The sequence below is a fragment of the Manacus candei genome, unplaced genomic scaffold, assembly GCF_025592945.1.
Source record: "Manacus candei isolate 608988 ecotype Guabito, Panama unplaced genomic scaffold, ASM2559294v1 h1tg000067l, whole genome shotgun sequence".
Lineage (NCBI taxonomy): Eukaryota > Metazoa > Chordata > Aves > Passeriformes > Pipridae > Manacus > Manacus candei.
In genome coordinates this window covers 1349322-1370665 of record NW_026138115.1, presented here as the reverse complement: position 1 = coordinate 1370665, position 21344 = coordinate 1349322, and the positions used below count along the sequence as shown (strand labels likewise).

At 35.2% G+C, this 21344-nt stretch overlaps 1 protein-coding gene across 3 annotated transcripts in view; it reads right to left on the bottom strand.

The window, feature by feature from the left end:
* Positions 1–2269: 2269 nt before the first annotated feature.
* The window catches only part of ATG2B (autophagy related 2B), a 49702-nt gene continuing 30627 nt past the window's right edge, over positions 2270–21344 (bottom strand). For 2 of the 3 annotated variants that reach the window (XM_051806423.1, XM_051806421.1), the window contains exons 27-42: positions 20815–20891; positions 20415–20585; positions 19788–19929; positions 18638–18840; positions 17442–17668; positions 16671–16779; positions 14796–14990; positions 14096–14197; positions 12613–12691; positions 11608–11812; positions 10551–10620; positions 9505–9587; positions 8980–9101; positions 8648–8802; positions 7457–7606; positions 2270–6726 (exon numbers count right to left, since the gene is read on the bottom strand). In XM_051806423.1, coding sequence (XP_051662383.1) covers positions 6496–6726; positions 7457–7606; positions 8648–8802; positions 8980–9101; positions 9505–9587; positions 10551–10620; positions 11608–11812; positions 12613–12691; positions 14096–14197; positions 14796–14990; positions 16671–16779; positions 17442–17668; positions 18638–18840; positions 19788–19929; positions 20415–20585; positions 20815–20891 — 2321 coding nt within the window. In that variant the 3' untranslated portion in view covers positions 2270–6495. The remainder of the gene's footprint in view (positions 6727–7456; positions 7607–8647; positions 8803–8979; positions 9102–9504; positions 9588–10550; positions 10621–11607; positions 11813–12612; positions 12692–14095; positions 14198–14795; positions 14991–16670; positions 16780–17441; positions 17669–18637; positions 18841–19787; positions 19930–20414; positions 20586–20814; positions 20892–21344) is intronic. The other variant, XM_051806422.1, reaches the window with a different exon arrangement.

The window sequence follows — 21344 nt, the reverse complement described above, 5'->3', positions numbered from 1 at the left end:
CAGGAAAGAAAGACAGGAAAGAAAGACAGGAAAGAAAGACAGGAAAGAAAGACAGGAAAAGACAGGAAAAGGCGGGAAAGAAAGACAGGAAAAGACAGGAAAAGACGGGAAAGAAAGACAGGAAAGGAAGACAGGAAAGAAAGACAGGAAAGAAAGACAGGAAAGAAAGACAGGAAAGAAAGACAGGAAAGAAAGACAGGAAAAGACAGGAAAAGAGAGGAAAGAAAGACAGGAAAAGACAGGAAAAGACAGGAAAGAAAGACAGGAAAAGACAGGAAAGATAGGAAAGAAAGACAGGAAAGAAAGACAAAAAAGAAAGACAAAAAAGAAAGACAAAAAAGAAAGACAAAAAAGAAAGACAAAAAAGAAAGACAAAAAAGAAAGACAGGAAAAGACAGGAAAAGACAGGAAAGAAAGACAGGAAAGAAAGACAGGAAAGAAAGACAGGAAAGAAAGACAGGAAAGAAAGACAGGAAAGAAAGACAGGAAAGAAAGACAGGAAAGAAAGACAGGAAAGAAAGACAGGAAAGAAAGACAGGAAAGAAAGACAGGAAAGAAAGACAGGAAAGAAAGACAGGAAAGAAAGACAGGAAAGAAAGACAGGAAAGAAAGACAGGAAAGGACAGGAAAAGAAAGGAAAAGAAAGGAAAAGAAAGGAAAAGAAAGGAAAAGAAAGGAAAAGAAAGGAAAAGAAAGGAAAAGAAAGAAGTGCTGGGAGATTCATGTAGTTGTTGGAGTCACCAACAAATCTTCAGTACCAAACAACTGCCAAGTGTTGAAGTCTAAAGGTGCAAGTTAAAGCTTTCTAATGGATATAGTGCCTACTTCTCTTTGTGCCCATGGGCTACAATGGACCAAGCTCCATTTTATTGAGTATATACCCCCATATCGCCAAAACTTGCCTCCTGCTCAAACAGGTACACATCTCTTCTCCTCCCTAGAGGCTTCCTTCCACTCTTTGGCCTGCAAGAGCCAAGTTTAACATTCATGTTCCTAGTAAAGAATGAAATCAACAACAGAGCAAATAAGAGCCTGAGAACTTCACTACAGATAACTATTTCACAAATTCTCTTGACAAACATCTAAGAAGCTTGGACTGCTTCCTTGCCTGTGGGGTCATGAATACTTCATGGCTGCCCTTCAGTAAGCTCTGCTTTCATCTAATCACTCTGTTTCAGAACAAAACATCTCTGAAACTTCAATTTCTCTCACAAAAAGGTAGCTTTATGAAATCTTTTATAATCTCTGATAATACAAGATGGTTTAAAACACTATTTCCCAGAAACATGAATTGGCAAAAAAAAAATCCCATTATTTAATACCACATTTCAAAGGTTGCTAGCAAAAATCATTTACGAGGGAAAAAAAAAAAAAGGAATGCTTGAGCCTCAGTCATGCTCAATTAGGAGTGGAGTTCAAGGACACCAACTCATGTTGCTCCAGGTTGGTATGTCTTACTGGTGGCTTTCCATAAATTCTCAGCTGGAGTGTCATCAGCTGTGGCCTTATTCTCCTTTGCTAGTCTGGGGCAAGATTAGAATTATCCTTGGTATGCCTCAGTATTGCAAAGAGAAAGAACTTTACCACTTGCTTAAAAAAAAAAGGCAGGGAGGGAAGAAGAGATACACAGGATGGGAGTCAGCTTCCTTCTTAAACGAAGGGTTACTGTTTGACAGAATAGTTATCCAGGCCTTATACAGTGACCACCCCTCATCCCCCAGAATGTTACATCATTACAAAACACAGCAGAAAATTATTTACACTTGTCACATTATTCAGGGCCCTGGCACTGGCACCAGCATTTAATACCGCCCAGTACTCAGATCTCTTTTCAGATGCTTGTACCTTAACATATGTGAAATGGGCATTAGAGAAGCATCCTGAAAGACATTTATTATTTTGCATCCTTCACAGAGTTTGGAAGCTAATAAAGCTTTAAAAATCTCCACTGAATGCAGAAATAAGATATACGTTCTTAGTAAATAAATGTGGCAACAGGCCTATGGGGGCACAATATCTGATCATACAGGTAAAGAGCACTTTGCTGGTGCAGAGCAGAGATGGTTTCAGGTTATATCAGCCAGCTTAATACATTTCCTACGTTTTGACCTCCATGCAATTTTAAAGCTTTCCTTTTTTAATCAGTATAATTTTTTATTTTTTTTTTTTGAGGTACAACAGTCAGGTAGATAAAAAGTTTTAAGTTAATTCAAGTATTTTGGGAGACTGTTTTCTGGGTCAGTTATATTCACAGGTAGAGAAAACCAACTCAAGGAACAAATTCAGATATTTATTTATGTATTGTTACAAATTTGCGGGTTTTTTTTCCATTAAATGTATTTAACAGACAACCTATTTGCACTCAGGCCTTTCGGCATTTTAATAAGCTAAAATATACACTTTTGGTGCCATATAAATTATGGTTAAAAATAATTCTCAAGGACATACTGAGGGGACAAGAACTTTAAGCAAAATAACTCAAGTTGAAATAGGCAATTCCCTTCAACAGTGGTTTCTATTTCATGAGATTATATTCTTTACACTAGCAAACTATATACAAACAATACAACAAAACTACTGTAAGTGCAAAAATGTAAAAAATATACACAAACATATACACAAACTGCTGTGTTTCTGTCTGAGCTACCTTACTATTAAGAAATCCAGTACAAATGCATGATTTGTATTTATGTATTTAACTTGTAGTATCTAATATTTAATTGTAAACAAGATTCAGCATGTAGAGCAACTTAAAACAGTTGTCAGAAGCTTAAATCATGAGGCCTGGAGACTGAAGAACTGTGCACATTAGGATCCAAACCGAAATACATACCCATACCTTTTCTGACCTATACTGCTGAAGCATTTAGGGTATGCAAAAAATTTAGAAATATTTAACTACTCCAAACAAATTCTTGAATTTCATTGTTTTACAAAATGCATACATTTCAATATTTAAAGTAAAATCATTATCACATTTGCAGGTGTATGGATCATGTTCAGTAAGAGTGTTTTGTTCATAACCATCGAATAGGTTTTTGGTTTATTAAAAAACCTTTCTTGGCAACTCAGTTAAGGAACTCTAAATGAAAGCAAGCAATGGATGTTCACAATCAAACAATTAGTGAGCAAATGGTCACATCCCTTAAGCACAGATGAATTCACTGGGGACTGACCAGTGAGTCACTGATGATACTTATCATTAGGCAAGTATGTGTAGGATACACTGCATTGCTGAAAACCTACAGGATTTAGAAACCATGAACAGATATTGGAAAGAAAATAGAAGCTGCCTTTGCATGGATGTGATGATTTGCTGCCATGAGTCACTGCTAAGATTCTTAGTAAGGATGTTTTTTTGTTTGTTTGTTGTCAAAAGATGGTTGTCTTTTTTTCAGGTACTTCCCAGGCACACACTGATGTATTATTTGAAGCACCTGGACACTTAAGAAAAGCCAGGATGACAGTTCTGTCTGTCAGGACGGTATCAGACTAAGTAACAGTAGTAGCAGTAGTAGTGTTAGTCAGTTCAACATCAGAGAATGTGGAGAGAATTAAACATTGACTGTGTCAGTTTACAGCCTCCACAAATATGAGGTGTCCGTATCTATAGCAACTCGTTTCAGTGGAAAATTCAAGTACAACAATATTTTCACAAATCTCCTCATGCTAACGGAGAATACAGTAACATATCCATAGGCTTCCATTGCCAGGAAATATGTCAAGAGTCAAATCTCATTTTGTGTATTTTCTAAGTGCTTGAAAATTTACAGCATTGAGGAGAACATTTGATGAATTCCTTCTCATACATGATGTTTTTTGATTTAAAACACAAGCCAATCCATACAAGACATTCTGAAAACTAGTTTGATGTAAAGACTAGTTTTAACAAGTTTTGTGAGCTTTTAGGTTTTTTTAAACATTTCAAACACTGCAACAATGCAGAATATACACCCTAAAATTAAAAAACTGCTTGTAAAAATAAAATGTTGGAAAAAAATTTAGAATCGATTTCACTGAAAAGGCTCAATAAAGTGCAAGCAGTAAATGAGAGGGTTTACATAGTGAAAAGTGAAGTTTAATAAATTCATACAATCTGTATTGCTGACAATGAGAGACACGCTATAAAAATGTTTTACTTGACACCATGCCCTCATATAAAAATATATTCTAATTGCCTTGCAGTACAATCAAATTGACAGAATTGAAAATGAAAAGAACACTGAAATGCCACTGCTCCTTCTCAGCAATGTCAAAAAGGAAGAAAATATGTAGAGTTATACTATTGCAGTGTACTCTAACTGGATGAACTGGACTAGCTGAAATTACATAGTATGGTAATTGCAAATGAAAAAGATGCATTGCTACTTACTTGCATTGACTCCTCACCACTTCTTGAGAAGGTATTCAGGAGGTGCCACATTGCAAACATGGAACTCATTCCTGTGCAAAAATTCTCACACTTTGAGCTCTCACTAAAGCAGAGCTCTCTACTTACTGGACAAAAGTATGCACTGCAGCAGGCATTTTTACATCAAAAAATACTTCATGTCATTAAATCTGCAGGTCTTCGTCCTCTCAAAAGTATCTCCTCCTGCTTGCAGCAAGTCTTTTAACTGAAATAACCAGGTCTTCAAAGTGTATCACAACTTAGACAATTCCAGCAATTGGAAACAAACCTTTGTAATATCACCTGATACCCAATGAAGGAATTTGCTTTTAACTGGAACTTTTTTTTATGAAAAATAATAAAGCATACTGCAAAAGTCTTCCCAGCAGAGGGGACATTTTCAAATCATTTACCCTCCAGGTAGATTCTTTGGTGTTCAGGAATAAGGAGTATAGTATCAGCATGAACAAGCAACAATTATTTTCCTTCATACACTCCTGTTTGTCCTGTAAGGCCCATCATGCTATTGGCAGATATTAAATAAAAGAGAGGTAAACTACTTCTTCTTTACCCCTAGAGACTGAAGTCTGATCAATAGCATTTGATGTCTCCCTTTCAGTGGAGATTTTCCACATGGCATATAGGCAGAATTTCCACTTATTATTAGCACAGGACTATGACAAACTTACATCCTGGCTAGTCATTCGAAGTTTAACCTGTTGAAATTCAAAATGAGTATTTTTGTATTCAAAAGAGTCTTTACTTTTTAGCCTCCAGTTTTTGCTAATATAAGATAAAAGAAGTTAATTATTGCACAGCTAGTGCCAAGCCTTTTAACTGCCCCAAAATGGTGCAATGTCAGGTGCTTAATAAAGCTCTGTGGAGACCCTGGTCACCTACTAAACAGTAAATAATGTCAGTACCAACTTTGATTTTTGAAGTTTTGCTGTCCTTTTTTTAAATCCTCTCACCCATTCCAAGTTCCAATTAAACGACCCCCAATACTCATTTCCAAATAACTGACACACAATCTAAATTAAAAATATCTTGTGAGAGCTGCAGCTTTGCAACAATATGAACTTTAAACAAAAGCAGAGTATTAAAATAAAGTCTGTATAGCCTTTTAACTATGAAATTATGAAATAATTCATTTTTACTTATGATTTTTCATTCTTATAAAAAACTGTTGGCCACAAGTAAAATCAACTCCTGTTTTCTTGAAGAACACGTATTTTTAGCATTGTAGTTAGTATAACAGAAGACAAAAAATGTTTTAACATATAATGAGTTTAAATAAATTTAAGACACTTTTCTGTAGGATCATCATCAAATGATGCTCTTTTCAATAATTTGTGTAAGCTTCTAAACCACATAAAGGATAATGCACATTACATTTTATTCACACTATAAAAAAAGCACAATATACAGGCCATATCTTTTAAAGTGCAACACAACAGAACATTTCTGCAACATTCAGGTTCTTCAAAACCCACAAAAGTAGGTATTTAATATTTAGGACCAAATCCTGTTTGGAGGTGTATCAACACTGAATCTAAACTCTGAATGGTTATCAAGCTTGTCCTTGCTGTAAGTGCCACGCTAAAAGCGATGCTTATGACCACTAAACAGTATTATCTTATCTGCTTCCATATTAGACAGCCTTCATGTCACATGTCCACAATGAAGGCTTTTATTCTTTAGTCAGTGAAGAGCATCTGCAGAGCCCTTTATTGAAGACAGTTCTTTGACTATGCTCAGAAAACTTCTTTAAAGTCCACTTAGCTTCACCATATAGGCTACTGTTTCAGATGTTAAATGTACCAAGAAAAATATGGTAAATGGAACAGAGCAAGCATGTCTCTGAGTTGGCAGCGCATGCTTCACTACGTTTGGCACTATCTACCAAATGTATTGGTAACACAGTATGAGCACGTACCAATTTGCTTTTCGCCTCATAAATATTTTTGGTTGGATGTTTTGTGAATAACAGTTGAAAACCTCATTTGTTCCTGAGATGAGCATGACAAAAAGTGAGCTCCATCTAAAGCTCCCAACAGGACATTCCTCCAGCCTTGCTACCTGTGTGCTGAGCCAGATTTACAATCTCAGTCCTCCCCAAGGCGCCACTTCTGAGACTCTTCTTGACGCACATCTGGCCTTATCTGGTTTCTCATTCCACCTAGAACATTTGAGGTTGCCTCTGTTGCAACAATGAAAGGTTTCACCACAGTTGGTGGGATTTGGCGGAGGACTCCTCCTACTGCTCCAGTTACTCCTCTGTTTTCATGCTCACGAGCAGCAGTCTCATAGATGGTTTGGGCTGTGTCCGTAATACCCTTTGAGAAATAAAAAGAAATCAGTTACACTGAAAAAGAAAAAGCAATCTCTCCTAATTTTAGGGAAATTTTAAACTGTTCAGCATTTCTCATCTTGGTGATTTGTATTATAGCTGTAGTACAACTATACTGATACAAATATGATTTAGTTGTTCTTCTGTGAACTCAGAGATGTAAGTATTTCATTTGACTTCCAGTGGCACATGTTGTGCATACGGGAAAAAGCTGTGGGGTACTGTGGGCTATTAAAAAATGACAGAGTTCACTAGAAACTCAGCTGAGACCTTACTTCATAGACACCATACCACGTGTAACTAAAAGTACAATACAAAAATACAATAAAAACAGGTCAGCATTCTAATTTATAACATGTTGTAAAAGCTTTCACTTCTTTTAAATCCAGCATTATGATTAAACTCTACCTCAGAATTAACAGTGACTCCAAAGGGAGCAGGAAGGGGGTGGGCAGGAAGTAAGGATGGATGATACAGTGCAGGAAATCAAGTTTACAGGATTTACAATAGTTGTGAACCATCACAGCTGTAGAGCACTCATGTCCTATTCACATTTATCTGCATGATATCTTAGTTTACTTCTGCTTTTTCCATGCAAGGTTTCTGTTGGTTTAAGTTTACTGATGAAGACAGTCTTGTTCAAAACCTAAATCCTCTTCTTTATTTGGTCAGCTTAAACTAGCATCTGTTAATCTGTTAGCCACTTTTGCACTCACCTCTTTTACGACACTGTAGGCTTTGGCTACACCTTCCCGTAGGTCTACTGGCTGATGAGCTAAACGATGGCGAGGGAATCGCTTGATCTTTTTTGCTTCAATAAAGGTAGGCCCTGGTGATACCATGTCATATGCAGTTTCTGCAGCTGCCTGAAGATCAGGAGCAAATGCAAACCATGTAAGAAGTCTTATGGTACCCAACTGCAAATTTAAACTACTAATAGGATGATATCATTGAAATAAAACAATTCTTATTCCACAAGTAATACTCATTTACATAAGATTAGGGTTTTGTATAAGAACTTCTGGAATGGGTGTGGCTGTAACTATACATTAAGTTCCACAATGAAAGAATGAATGTTGTGGGTTTAGGTGGGTTTTCTCCCCTTCTAATTTTTGTCTCTTCAAAGGCATCCTCTAATCTGCATGAAATGCTCAAGACAGAAACCGAACATTTGATCAATGGTACATATTTCTTACAAACACACAAGAACACATATAATCCCATTCGTGAGTAACACCACTTTTTTTTTTACTATATATATTCAAGCTTAAGCACGTACACAATTTTTGCAAAATCAGGTGGTAAAAGTGTATTTTCATTATGTATTTTACATTAAGGAACATAAATTTATTAACTCTTTAATCCAAGATTACCTTGGGATTAAATCCAGAAAATTTTATAGACTTTGTGTACATCAACACAAATAGTACTGGGTTTAGGTTTTGGGGTTTTTTTCCTTTGTTGGTTTTGTGGGGTTTTTTTGTTTTGTTTTAAATATGCACAGATAAGCTGAGATTTTTAGAAAAGGCAAGAATCTATTACTGGAAAATACATGTGTGAAGAACTCATCTTTATCAATATAAATGATCTTCTAGTGAAGCTGAAAATTTTAGTATTAAACTGTACATTGTAATACATCAAAGCCATAAGAAACATGTAGCAGCTTGGGTGTTCAGCAGTATTTTAACAGTTTTCCAACTATTGCATTTGATGCCATAGTTCTCACCTCACAGATTGATGCAAACTCTGCCCAGTCCCTGCTTTCCTATTTATACAGTTGCATTTTTTTCCTTTTAAATACATACTCCCAACCTTAAATTTACAGCATTAAGATTCTAGTTTAATATAGAGCACTTACTAGGAGCATTTCTCATTTTATGTCTAACTTCAGAAGTAATACACTGTACCTGTATAGTCTGAACCATTCTGTTTGTCAGCTCCAGTGCTGCCATTGCAGTGGAAGTACCAAAAGAAGCTGCTCCTCTTTGAAAGCCCCTGACGATACGTCCGTCCTTCCGGTACTGCTCTATCGGCAACCACACCAAGTCCTTCAGACCTTGGACTGAAAGTGAAGACAGAACACCACAGTCAGAAAGTTCTCTTAAACAAGCAGAATGCCTCGAAAAGAAGTGAAAACAAGGGTCAACATGGTTTGTGGTGAGCTTTTTAGTGGGGAGAGGTGTTGTCTGGTTTTTAAGAAAACTGTCATGCGTCTGAGAAGAAATAAGATTTAACTTACCTAACTGCACTAGAGAATGCATAGGTCCTACTCCTCCCAAAATTCCTGGTAGCTGGTTTTTCTTTATATCATTAAGCCATTCACTGATGGCATAGGAGAACAATTTATCCACACCTAACAAACTAAAATAAATAAAATTATTATTTTTTTTAAACATACAATTCTCAACAAGATAAATGCATTCATTAGTCACTGAAGTAAAAGATAGCATTTAAACAAAAGAAAAGCTTTTTCAAGTGTCATCTTTTGACACTTCAAGATATCTCTTGAAGATATCGCTTGAAGTGTGCTATCACCAAGACTAGCACATATATTAAATACTGTTCTGAATTAGATGTTATTCTTGAATAACATCATCATCGAAAAAAAAACGAGACTCAAGAAATATTTGTAAAGTCAAAAAGCATCTTGGATTTCAAAGTACATCTTAACAGAAAATTTGCTTTGCATTTGTTATGTTCAGTTATTCACTATAAACTTGTTCAATTTGCATAGCAATGTTCATCTACATTTCAATAAACTTACCCGTGTCTGTAACAAAGTCTCTTCAGCTTTAATTCTGAGCAGTTCAACTGAGCAAGCCCAATAAGAATCCCAGCCAATGTTCCCTGTAAGTGAAATATTTTATTGTCACATGAATTTACTTAACCTGTTCAACTCGTGAGGAATAATTTGACCATCTCCACTCTTACTTGTAGGTATTTCTGTCCAAACAGATTCTCCCCCAGTCTTCCAAAAGCTACTTGTTACAGTGCTACAAATCACGTTACCTGAAAACTTCCAAGAGATGAAATTTGACTTAACCTGCTACTCTAAGAAAAACATCTGGATACAAGACAGCTTCTTCAGAAATAATAAGCCATAATAAGTTATGTAAACATAGCTCTGGCTTTAGTATGTTCCAGGCATTCTAAAGCTACTATATTTCACAGTTTGATTTCTGAGAGCTGGGCAAATTGAAGAATTTGCTGCTTTCACTCTTCCATATTTTCTTACTGATTTGCTGTGTCAAAGCACAATTCTGGTTGTGCAAACAGGATTTTTTGATATCTGTTTCTAAATGCAGTATAACAACCAACGCATATTTTAAGAAGAACTATGAACATTTTTTTGTATTTATAACAGATTCTGCCATTGCTTCTGAGGCCCACATGTTACTAGACTGCAAGGAAAGGAAACAAAGAGAAAAAAATGACATTTTATTCTGGCATTAATGAGAAAAAAAAAAGTGTAGAATTCTCATATCAGACAATGGAATCATCCTTTGAGGGGCACTGCAGCTATGTACTCTGATTTCAAGCCAATCATTGAGTTCATAAATGTGGCATGCAAGTTCCATTTGGAGTTAATCAGATCTGGAGGATCCACCCCTTAGGTTTCAAATTAAGAGTGCAACAAGGTTAAGCTTTATTGAAACTAATGAGAAGAAAAAAAAAGTGTTCTGTATTTGTCTTGATCACATCAATAATGACTAGGGAGCATAAAAATACACCCCCACTCATGGGGGTCGGGGAAAAACAAAACAAACAACATCAAATTTTTGTTCTGTAGCATCAGCATTATATACAAACCTGATCCATTGATACATGTTTGCCATGGTAATCAAGCCGTATTGGAACTTCTGATGTGAAACGAAATTCCCTGCAAAGTGAAAAGAAAATTTCATAGTGAGATACATGAAAAGGAAATAAAATTACTTATCCTTCCAAAAGAAACTCCTGGTTTCACATCCTCCTGGAATAGAATGCCATAGTCTTTTCTGTAAGCCATAAATCCTCTAGTTACTGTGTTGGTACTTCAGAATAAATGTACAAAATACAGTGGCAAATTCAGCTTTTCTTGGTTTATTAACATCTAGTTCAGATTAGCATTTGTAATAAATTTAACAGTCCTGCAGGAGTGCTACTAATCCTGCAAGTGAACATCTTTCCTCAATTTTCACAGCACAACATTCAGTTAAAAACAAACAAACAAAAAAAACCCATAAAATGATGGTTCTGTAGGCAAAATTTAGTCCTGCAACAGGAACTTAATAAAAAATTCTCCTGGTGATGTATATGATGAACTAGAACCACAGCCATGCTCTTACAATTTGGCTCTGCATTGCTTACTAAAGCACACATCTGTTGTTCAAGGCACTTACAATCTGAATACACGTGAAAAAACTTTTGCATAACAAGTTACAATTTTCACAGTCACTTCCTACTCAGGACTACATTAGAGTTTATCTTGTGATATTTTAGTCTTATACCTCACCTCTTCCATGATATCCTTTTCCTTTATATACTTTCATCTCTGGTTATATTAGATTTATTTTATATTGTTAGATGTAAGAATATAAACAATGCTCTTTTTACTTATTTGTAAAACATCTCATTACTGGTTCTCTACATAGCAGCACTTTAATTAATTTTTATTTCTTTGTGCACAGTAGTATTCAAAAGTTAATAAAAGTCATTAGTTACTGTCCTGTGATAGAAATAAATACATCTGATTGCCACACCCAGTCAATGAACAAACAAAAAAATGCACCTTTGCCCTAAGGTCTGTATAGTTTATCATCACCTTTCCTTAAAACATTCAGCAGAACAGCTGTGTGTCACTGGAAATTTTGTAACGAAAGTTTACCTGAAAAATACTGGCTGATCACTGTATGACGTCGATTCTTGTGAGAAATTATCATCATCTCCATTAACCACATCCATAGAGTCAATGCTACCATTTTCATTTGCTTGCTTGTGTGATGAGAAAGAAATGACTGGACTCGGTTCCTTAAGGCTGCTGACGTGCCTGGGCAAACTACACGTAACTTCAGCACCAGGAGACTTTTTAACTAGGATAAGAAGTTACACACAGTAAACTGACTCACATTTTCCACAGAAAGATTGCATTTACACCATTAACTGTGTCCTTAGCAAGTTCAAATGCTTATTAGCAGGACAATATTTAGACTTTTAGTTATTAACCAAAATTATTTCATGCAGCTTAAGACAAGATTGATGCATCAGCATAAACAATCCCTTTGGTTTTAATGGCAGTATTGCAGAGCAATTCATTACCTATGCATTTCAGTATGACACCTCAGCAGAAATAGGTAAAGTGTAGCTGCTAACAAATGCACAAATATAGTCAATAGTGGAAATATGCTTTTCAGTATGTTCTGCTTTTGCATCAGATGTTGTAGTTGATTAGAAGTACTCCTTTAGCTGCATACATACAGCATTTAATACCTCTTTCATAAAATAGTATGTCTATCTAATAGTTTGAAGTTGTGTAACATAGAGTTCAGTATTATAAATAAGCAGCACACTGTATTTGTTTTATTTAATAATTACATCATATTATATGCACAATTCTCAGTTTTTTTCAGAAGCTCTTATTAAATATGCTCCAATTTCAGTGAAACCTTTTATACAATTGAGATCCCAGATGTTGAAGACCTTTGTTGATAATTATAAAATATGAAGCTAAAATACCCAAAGATTCTGTGTTCCAAAAAATCAGTAATTCATGTTAGTGCTCAAACCCCAACACAAGTTTTTATACACACAAGATTCACATGTGAATTTATAGAACATGCACCCACATTAAGGGAGAACAAAGATGCACTTGCTAGATTTTTGAAAAGTATACCTTCAGGATCTGGAGTAACTAAGAGTTCTACTTCTGTAGAAAGGCTAGTGAAAAAGTCCTTCAGGAAAAACAAGGCATCCTAATGACAAAAAATAAAATACAATCAGATTAACATAAATACAAAGATCTAATTCTCTAAAAATATTATCTATTATTCCAGCTCTATTTCCACACGGCCATGAAACAAAACACATTTTTCTTTTTGATCCTTTAACACATGCAGAAATCACATAAAATCTAGGACAGAAACCAGGAAGATCCTCTGGCCACTGCCCGCTGCTACATATAACATGATTTCATGACCAATCTAGCTCTGTCTTAAAAATCCAGGGTTGTTTTCATCACTCCTACTGTAATTTTGGAGACTGTTCCAGAACCCAGATGCTTTAATGGTTACAACATTTTCTCTCATTTCCAATAAAAGGGTATTTAAGTACACTTTATATTCTTTTCTAATACTGTCAAAGTCAGTCAAATCATTACAGATCACCACTGCTTCATTAAAAGTCATTAATATCTGTGGTGTTAATGTTCTAAAGTTACTACATCCCATTTTCTTCTTCTGACATATGCATCACACTGGTGCCTTATTCATACTGTCATTAATGATCTGGACTTTGTTTTCCATTTTTGTTTCCAACTGATAAGAAAGACAGATTAAGTAGTAATGACAAGTATTTCTAATATGACTGCATGCAGCCTGCCCCATGCTTCCAAATGAGTTGTGGTTAATTTCACAGAAGTTGTAAAGGTGAATTCTGTTCATGGTACAAAAGATAAAAGGCTTTAACGAGCACCCAAGAGGGAACACATTTCCTCACTAGATGGCAGTATTTCCAAGCTATTTTTTCTGGATGAAATTATTGCAAACTAGACAGAGTTCAATTTTTCTAATAGCAGCATGAAAACCTCGTCTCTAACGTATATTGACAGAAAGAGAAAGTAGATGTGGAACTCCTAAATTAATACTCAAAACCCAAACATCTCTCTGAAGATGACAAATTAAGCAAGAAATGCCTCAACAAAGAGTAATATGCACTTTATATTTGCATGCCCAAACATATGTACCTTCCTTACTGCTTTAAAAAAAAAATCCAAATGTTTCTTGAGTACATCAAAAATACTTTGAACAAAGGCTTGCTAAGGAAAGTAAAACAATTTCTGTTCTTCCTGCCACTGCAGTTGACAGCAAGACCAAAGCCTTCAGAGTAAAGAAGCATTTCTTGAGTGTCAAGTGCCCTTGACTAAAATGTTGTGAACCACTTCTGGTTTAATGATTAACGTTTTCAATTAAAAACAATGAAGCCACTTCATGAACAAAGCCAGATGATTCAAGAATAAGTACACGATTTTTAAAAGTCATGATTCCAAAACCTTTGAGGTTATCAGAAGTCTCAGGAGGAAAACTTATTGAATAAACAGCCTTGTCTACAGATATTCTAAGTTTTTAAATTAAAAACCAAAAATGGACCCAAAAACCAACCTGGTCAATATTGAGGCGAAGTGGCATTAGGGAAACACGTAAACAACATTCCTGTGGGGATCTGCCAGACTCTGGACGGACATGTAATGCTTTAACTGTTAACTGAAAAAAAATAATAAACAGAAGCACTTACACTCACAATTATTAAATCTCAGAACACTAACTAGGAAAAATATTTGATGCAAAACCTCTGTACTTATCTGATTATAACTGCTAATATTATTAGCAATTATAAAGCTAGTATTGAATAAAAACTTACTATAAATGTAATAAAAATTAGAGGAAACCCCCCCAAAAAAGTAATAAATCCTTTATAGAACTAGTAAGACTTCAGTATACCATAAAACTACAACTCTGTATGTGTAGTGAAGTCTCATCATACTCATACAAGTGGACATTTGTTCAAAACCAAATTGTGAAAACTACCAAAAGTTGTCCTGCAAATCTACTTTTTTTAACTGACAGAATCTCAACAACATTAATACCTGACAAGCTACCATTCAAACTCACTTTTGAATCAGTTTTAATATCCATAAAGAGTCAAGCAAACTATCAACAAATTATATTACTTCAGTGTTCCATGAACTCATGCTTTTTCTTGTGCAAGATTTCTAAGAAGAGTACATAACCCCCATGATGACAGTTCAACCACTGTAAATGTAAAAAATTAACATATTTCTAACATATTTCATAACTGTACCATGTTTGAATGTGCTTTTCTGGGCATCTCCTTACTGCAGTAGAGATAGAGAAATTTATTCATCTGTGATGTAGCTAAGCGATCTCTAATCTCCAGGTCTTGAACAATAAAAACCTGTCGGGACACTGGCTGCTCCAACAGACAGGATTCACCTTCTGCACCACATGGAGGGTACACCTCGTGCTGGAATTTCACCTTTTACAACAGAAAGAAAACCAGCATCATCAGTTTCAGTGAAAAAGAGCATTTAACAGCAGAATACTATTTAAAAAACCAAACAAAACAGAAAACCACACCACACATAGGAACTTTAATAGCTGTCTACTGTTTTAAATCTACAGGAATAATATTGGGATTTCTGAAAACTATTCAGCTTTTTACATATAGCAGGAGAAATCTTCCAATTTCTAGCTGTGTATATATTCATATCTTAGGATGCAAATTCGAGCCAAAACGAAGAGTCAGTGAAAGACAATGAACGAGTTTCATTTTTTGTTTTAACATTGACTTTGCTTTTTCCTCTCAATCCTGACATCCATCTTACTTCATGGTGAAGCCTGTATCAGGCAATCCTGCAATTCTTGAATCCTGCACCCTCTACACTTAGGAAAGTAAGGTTTCTTCCCTGCCAATTGACTTCTCAAGTGGCTTCTTGCAGTCTTATTTCCTTTTTCTTTACTCACTTTAGTCCATATAAATTCGAATTCATTATTTTTCTTAATTTCTTAGTAATTCTGAATTATCTTCTTTTCCCTATCTCTTAATGCAGTTCTCATGTTCAGTCACAGAGCTGTGGTGACATGCAAACCACTCCCTGTCCCACCAAACCACACCAGATCCCGGCCTCCAGCAGAGGGCACACAGCAGTGGCCTCTACTGGTCTGATTTGCAAAGAAACATCCACTGTTGGTGACATTGTCTCCTTAATAATAATAGTAACATTTAAAGAAGAAATTAAGTCTTCCACAAAGTTAGGAGTACAAGTGGGGGGAAAAAATCTTTTTGCCTCGGTGCTAACACTAATTCATTAAATATCCACAAATTAAGAAATGGCTATACTTCTACATATGAAGTTTTCCAGAGGGAATATTAAACACTTCCTTCCTTTCCTCTTTTTTATTGCAATGTCATATTGTTTCTAGAAAAGACACATTCACATATTCCTGGCAAGCTTGAAGTGCTAATTGGATGAATTTTAAGCTTTAGAAACCCATAAAGACCATAAAAGGCAATTATTTTTATGTAGTGCCTTTCATGTTTGTGGAAATGTTTGATGAAGTCTTATCTTAAAAAGATTTTGTTATTGATCCATTTAACGTGAACTCCTTGCCAGTATTCTTCCCAGCACCAGAAACAAGCATCTAGTTCCTATGTTAGAACTAAGCACAGCCTTAAAAACAACAGTAAGATACTTATGCCTGAAAGGTGCTAAATACAGGGGAAATAGCAGGAACAATATTGTGATATAACTGGATGTTATTTAATATACAGTTATCAAAGTTATATGCTGAGCATTCTCAACAAATCTACACGTTGTTTATTTTGCTAGAACACTTAATTTCATAACAGGCGTATCTATAAGAGAGGAAAGCAGAACAGCAGTTTTAAAACTTGGTTATAATAAACAAAAACATTAAGAATATTAGAATAGATATCCTTCATCTTTAGAAACAAGTTTATTCAGCTAGTAAATGCTATGCTAGAAGAGTAAATACATCTTTTGTTACACAAATTCTACCTTCATCATCTTCCAAGTGATTGCTTAGATTTAGATACTGTTGAAAGAAATCCTACTGAACTCTAATGGAAAACTTATCAAAGGAATGTAACATTCACACACAAAGAGTCATGGCTGAAGCTGTTTCTGTCATTCACCTTGCTTAACTGTATTTCCATTAGGAAGTCAGGGTTTCTTCCTCTTCCCCCACATGCTGTATTCCGCCCATGCCTTGTTGGTGTATGAGAAGGAGAACTATGGGGACTTCTGAGGAAATAAAAAGAAAAAATACACTTTTGCAGATTAAAGTTATCTCACTGTTAATCTAAAACTAAATGCAATGGATGTAACTTATTAGTACTTTAATGGCTTTCAAAAAAACCCACTGAAATTGTGTTACTGTTAAACAAATAATTTCTTTCTGCTCTTCAAGTAATGCATACTTAAGCAGAATGCTACGTGTATGTGTCCCCCCAAATTACATTTAGAGAACATTTTCTTAATTTTGGTTGTGATAATTTTAATAACTCTTTACCTTATATGACATCTGGTAGACCTGACTCTTATGCTCCTTAAGCCCTGATCTCTTTAGGAAAATTTGACTTCTAATATTACCGAAAAAAAAATCCATCCCTCCACCACACCCTCCCCCCCAAAAAAAAAATCAGCAAACCCAAACCCCAAACCCAGCTTGTCCAGGTTAAGACATGGGAAAAATACACTCTGGTGTGTGGAGTTAAACTGAAGAAGATTCTAGATGATCTTTAAGGTCCCTTCCAAGCCAAACCATTCTGTGATTGACTCCTTGTGAGAAGGGAGCAAAGAAGCAAGCAAGGGACATTGAGATTTAACAGTGAGATTACTCCAAATTAAAAGAAAATCAAGTCTTTTTAAGGGTTCTAATCTACAGAATTACATGAAACACTTACATGAAACTTTTAGCTGGTGATGTTGGTGGTGCAGTCCCAAAATCCCTTCCACCATAAAGATGCCAAATAAGAGATATTTCCTTTACAACATAGCGTACCAGAGGAACAGGAAAATGCAGAGGAGCTTTGCTTGTATCTGTTTTTTTAACAGGTTGGCTGAAATGATTTTCCTTTATGGTAATTGCATCATCAACCATTATTTTTATAACTGGTTCTTCCTCTTTTTCCTAATTAAAAAAAAAAGTGTATAGCGTTGGGAAGATGAAATCTGCTTTCTTTATTGAGATGCCTAATTCTTTCCTATGAAAAGAAAAGCTATTCTGTATTGTCTTCTAAAGCTTATCCAACACATAATTGTTTTAGGAACGTTTCTTATAAAGTAAAGACAAAAGCATATGAAAAAACCTAGAAACTGAGAGGTAGTTAAAAACAGCAACAACAAAAAAACCCAAACCAAAACAAAAAAATTCCCCACTCAAACTGTAAACGAAACAAAGTACTAATTGAAAGCAAACAAAAAAACCCACAGAAGAGCCCAGGCTACCATACTAGCACTTTTGGAAACAAACAAGTTCAAACATAACTGGGAAAATACAGCTCCTAATCAGGGATCCAGGAACTACTTCTGTCTATTAAGATGAGCACAACCAGAAATACCATGAACAACATGAACACTGTGCAGAGGACGGACATCAGTGTAAAGCAACACACAAGCTTTTCTCTGAGCTTTGGCAAGGATCTTAGGTCCTTAAAAATACTGAAAGCTTAGACTATGAGAGAAATGAATAAAAGATTAGAAGATGTGCAAACTACTATTTTGCTAAATACTGGGTTTTGCCTAAAACATTTTTTCCTAACTGTGTCATTACTGTAAGTCAAAATGGCAATGATAAAACATGACTAAAATGTAGGAAAACTGCCAATACAGTTTAATGTAACATTCAGATCAGAGAACAATGACATAGTGCTGAGATATAGAAAAATCGTATCTATCTGAAAATACTTATTCCTTGCAGTAACAATGCAGAGTTCCTTTCAAACAGAAAAACTATTTTTCTGCTAGTTTGCCCATTGATAAAAAACATCACTAAGTATCACAGAAATCTATGAAATCTATTTTGTCTAAGTCTTACATAGGCTTTTCTCTAATTCAGTTTATATATGGACTATTTTTAGTAATTTTCAAAGGATCTTACAGCAACAGCAACTTTGGGTGCAAAAAGAATGCAGAAATCATCACTTTCTGCTGGAACATCTCCCATGGCCTCATTTATGAGGTGATGAGTGAACGAAGCATAAGTGGGACTTGAATCTTGTGAGACATTTCCACTTTCATCTGGAAACAGGAAGAGATCTGAGCAAGATGGTTCCTGAGTGTGAGATCTGTCATCCAAAACTCCTGAGAGTTGAAGAAGGGTGGAGAAAAAAAACATGTTTCAGTGGAAAAATCCTTACAAAATATGAAAATTATTTAAGAATTAACAAACATTTCTTAGCTTCAATTACATCAAGGAAATTTGGTTATTATATCTTGAATCACTTCCTACTATAAATAAAATACAATTTTCAAAATTCATCCAGTATACAATTGAAAGTGATTACAATATAATCATAACTAGTTACTAGCAGAGATGAACTGAGAAAAGATAGGAAAATTATTTGCAAAAACCCCCCACAGATACAAAACCCCAAAACCTGCCAAACATAGATCAAGCATTTTTATGTCCAAGTTTCTCATTCTGGTAGTAAGACCACAGCATCAATAACTTTCAGTACTACAGTGACTGTTCACCTTCCACCATCAAAAAGACCAGACATCACAGAAATAATGACATACCCTATTTGCAGTACAAAATCCTTAGCAAATTTAAATCTGAATTACACTCTAGCCATGATACAGGAGCCATAACCCTGTGATAAAATCAACCTATCTTGTTCTATCTGCTAATGGAAAGAATTCCTCACAGCCAAAAGTTCTTCCTGTGACTCAGAAATGTACCATCTTCCTGGACTACCTTCATACACACAAGAGAGGTCGTTGAATCCTCCACATTGCAGTATGACATATAAACTTACACCTAATGCTAACTTACAGTCTTACAGAATTTGGAGTCTTGACAGATTCCTTCCCTGCTGCTTTGGTATCCCAGTAATGTGTATTTGACAAGATTCTGCATTACTGTTATTAAAAGCAAGAATCTGTTTCATAGTTTGAAAACTTCAGACATCATACGTATCTGCTCCCATTCTTACTGCACCATCTCTACGTACACAAAACTTTCAAGGCCACTTTCTTTCCAAAAAGGTTGTACTTCGTGTGTACTTATGTCTTTAGAGGATTCTTACCATTAGATTCTGGTTTCATGGCAGAAGCAGTCTGTTGAGTCTCAATTTCTTCCATTGCATCACTCATCAAATCCCGTAGAATCTGTTGCTCTGATTCAGCGAGGACTGGTCCATGGGAAGATGGTTGGCTAAAGGTCTCTACCTGTAGGAGAGGAACTATACATAGTTACATCTGAAAGACAACTGCAATGTTGTGTTGAAAAAGATTTTGCTAGAAAAGCTTGATTCACAGCTCTTAAACTGTGAGAAGAAACATCTTTACTTGATAAATAATCAAGTACTTTGAAACACCAAGCTAGATAATTCATAGAGTAGGTTAGAACATGCTGGTTCAGGATATTTAGATAATGAGAGTACCTGGACAGCTCATATATGTCCTAGAATTTCATTCTTTAGAAAAGAATAAAGTACAACAGGTAAACAGTACAAAACATTTTAAAATATTTAGTGACCAAAGTAGAAAAAAAAAATACATTATTTTACTCTTAAATATATTTTAAATTAGATACAATCTGTTAATTTCTTCACAGGAAATCTCATATTATTTGGAAATAGAATGGGGATTAAAATTAAAACATATTACCAAGAAGCACAAAGTTAAGTTGATATTATTTTGCCGTGTTATACCTTCATTTTTGGCTTGCTAACTCCACGTTTAACCTCTGTCTTAGCAGGTGGATGTAAATCACCATAACTTGCAATATATTGTATGAGATTCATTAGTGCAGCACACGAATCAGAGCAGGTACGAATATGGATCACATCGCTGGAACAGTGCAGCTCAAAGCGTGGTTTGGTCTAGATAGCAACAATAAAAAGGTAAGAATGCACTTCAGATTCCATAAAAAATAGCATCTTTACACAGTTGTTTTTAAACCAGTTTACTTAACTAGTCAAAAAGGATTTAAAAGAAATAGCAAAATGAAGGAAAGTTTTTCAGTTTATTTTTAAGTATAATAAGGTAATTTTCAATCACAATCTCTCATAGAGATTTTACATTTTACTTTGTCTATGATTAAATACTTACTCTTTCTCCCTCAGAATCCGATTTTACTGCTGTAATGGTTAGTTCCAGCAGTCCCATATCCATAACACGAACATAATCTGAAAATTATAATTAGAAAAAATATTAAGATAATAACACAATCCTTATTATTTCTTGTTATTACACTGCCAAAAATAGCATTAAAAAAGGGTTTTATCAAAACCTTTTCTATCTCCACATTTCCTTCTCTTATGAGGATTAGTCTCTGAGTTCAAGTTTCAGCTACTCAAATCAAGAACTCAAATAATTTCAATCCAATATATCACTCCCACTGCCACCATCTGTGTGCAATGTAATCTTTTAAGGTATTTATCCTCATCCCATCTGTGTGAGTTAGAGAAACAGGCACACACAAGTTGAGTGACTAAGCATTCCACCAGTTTTTTAGTTGAACTTAGAGAAAGAGAACACATGTTCACATAGTACTCATCTTTCAGTGCCACAAATAACTTCTTTCCCCTCTTTTCTTGTTTAAACAAAACAGGTATACATTTATTGTGTCCTTTAATAGA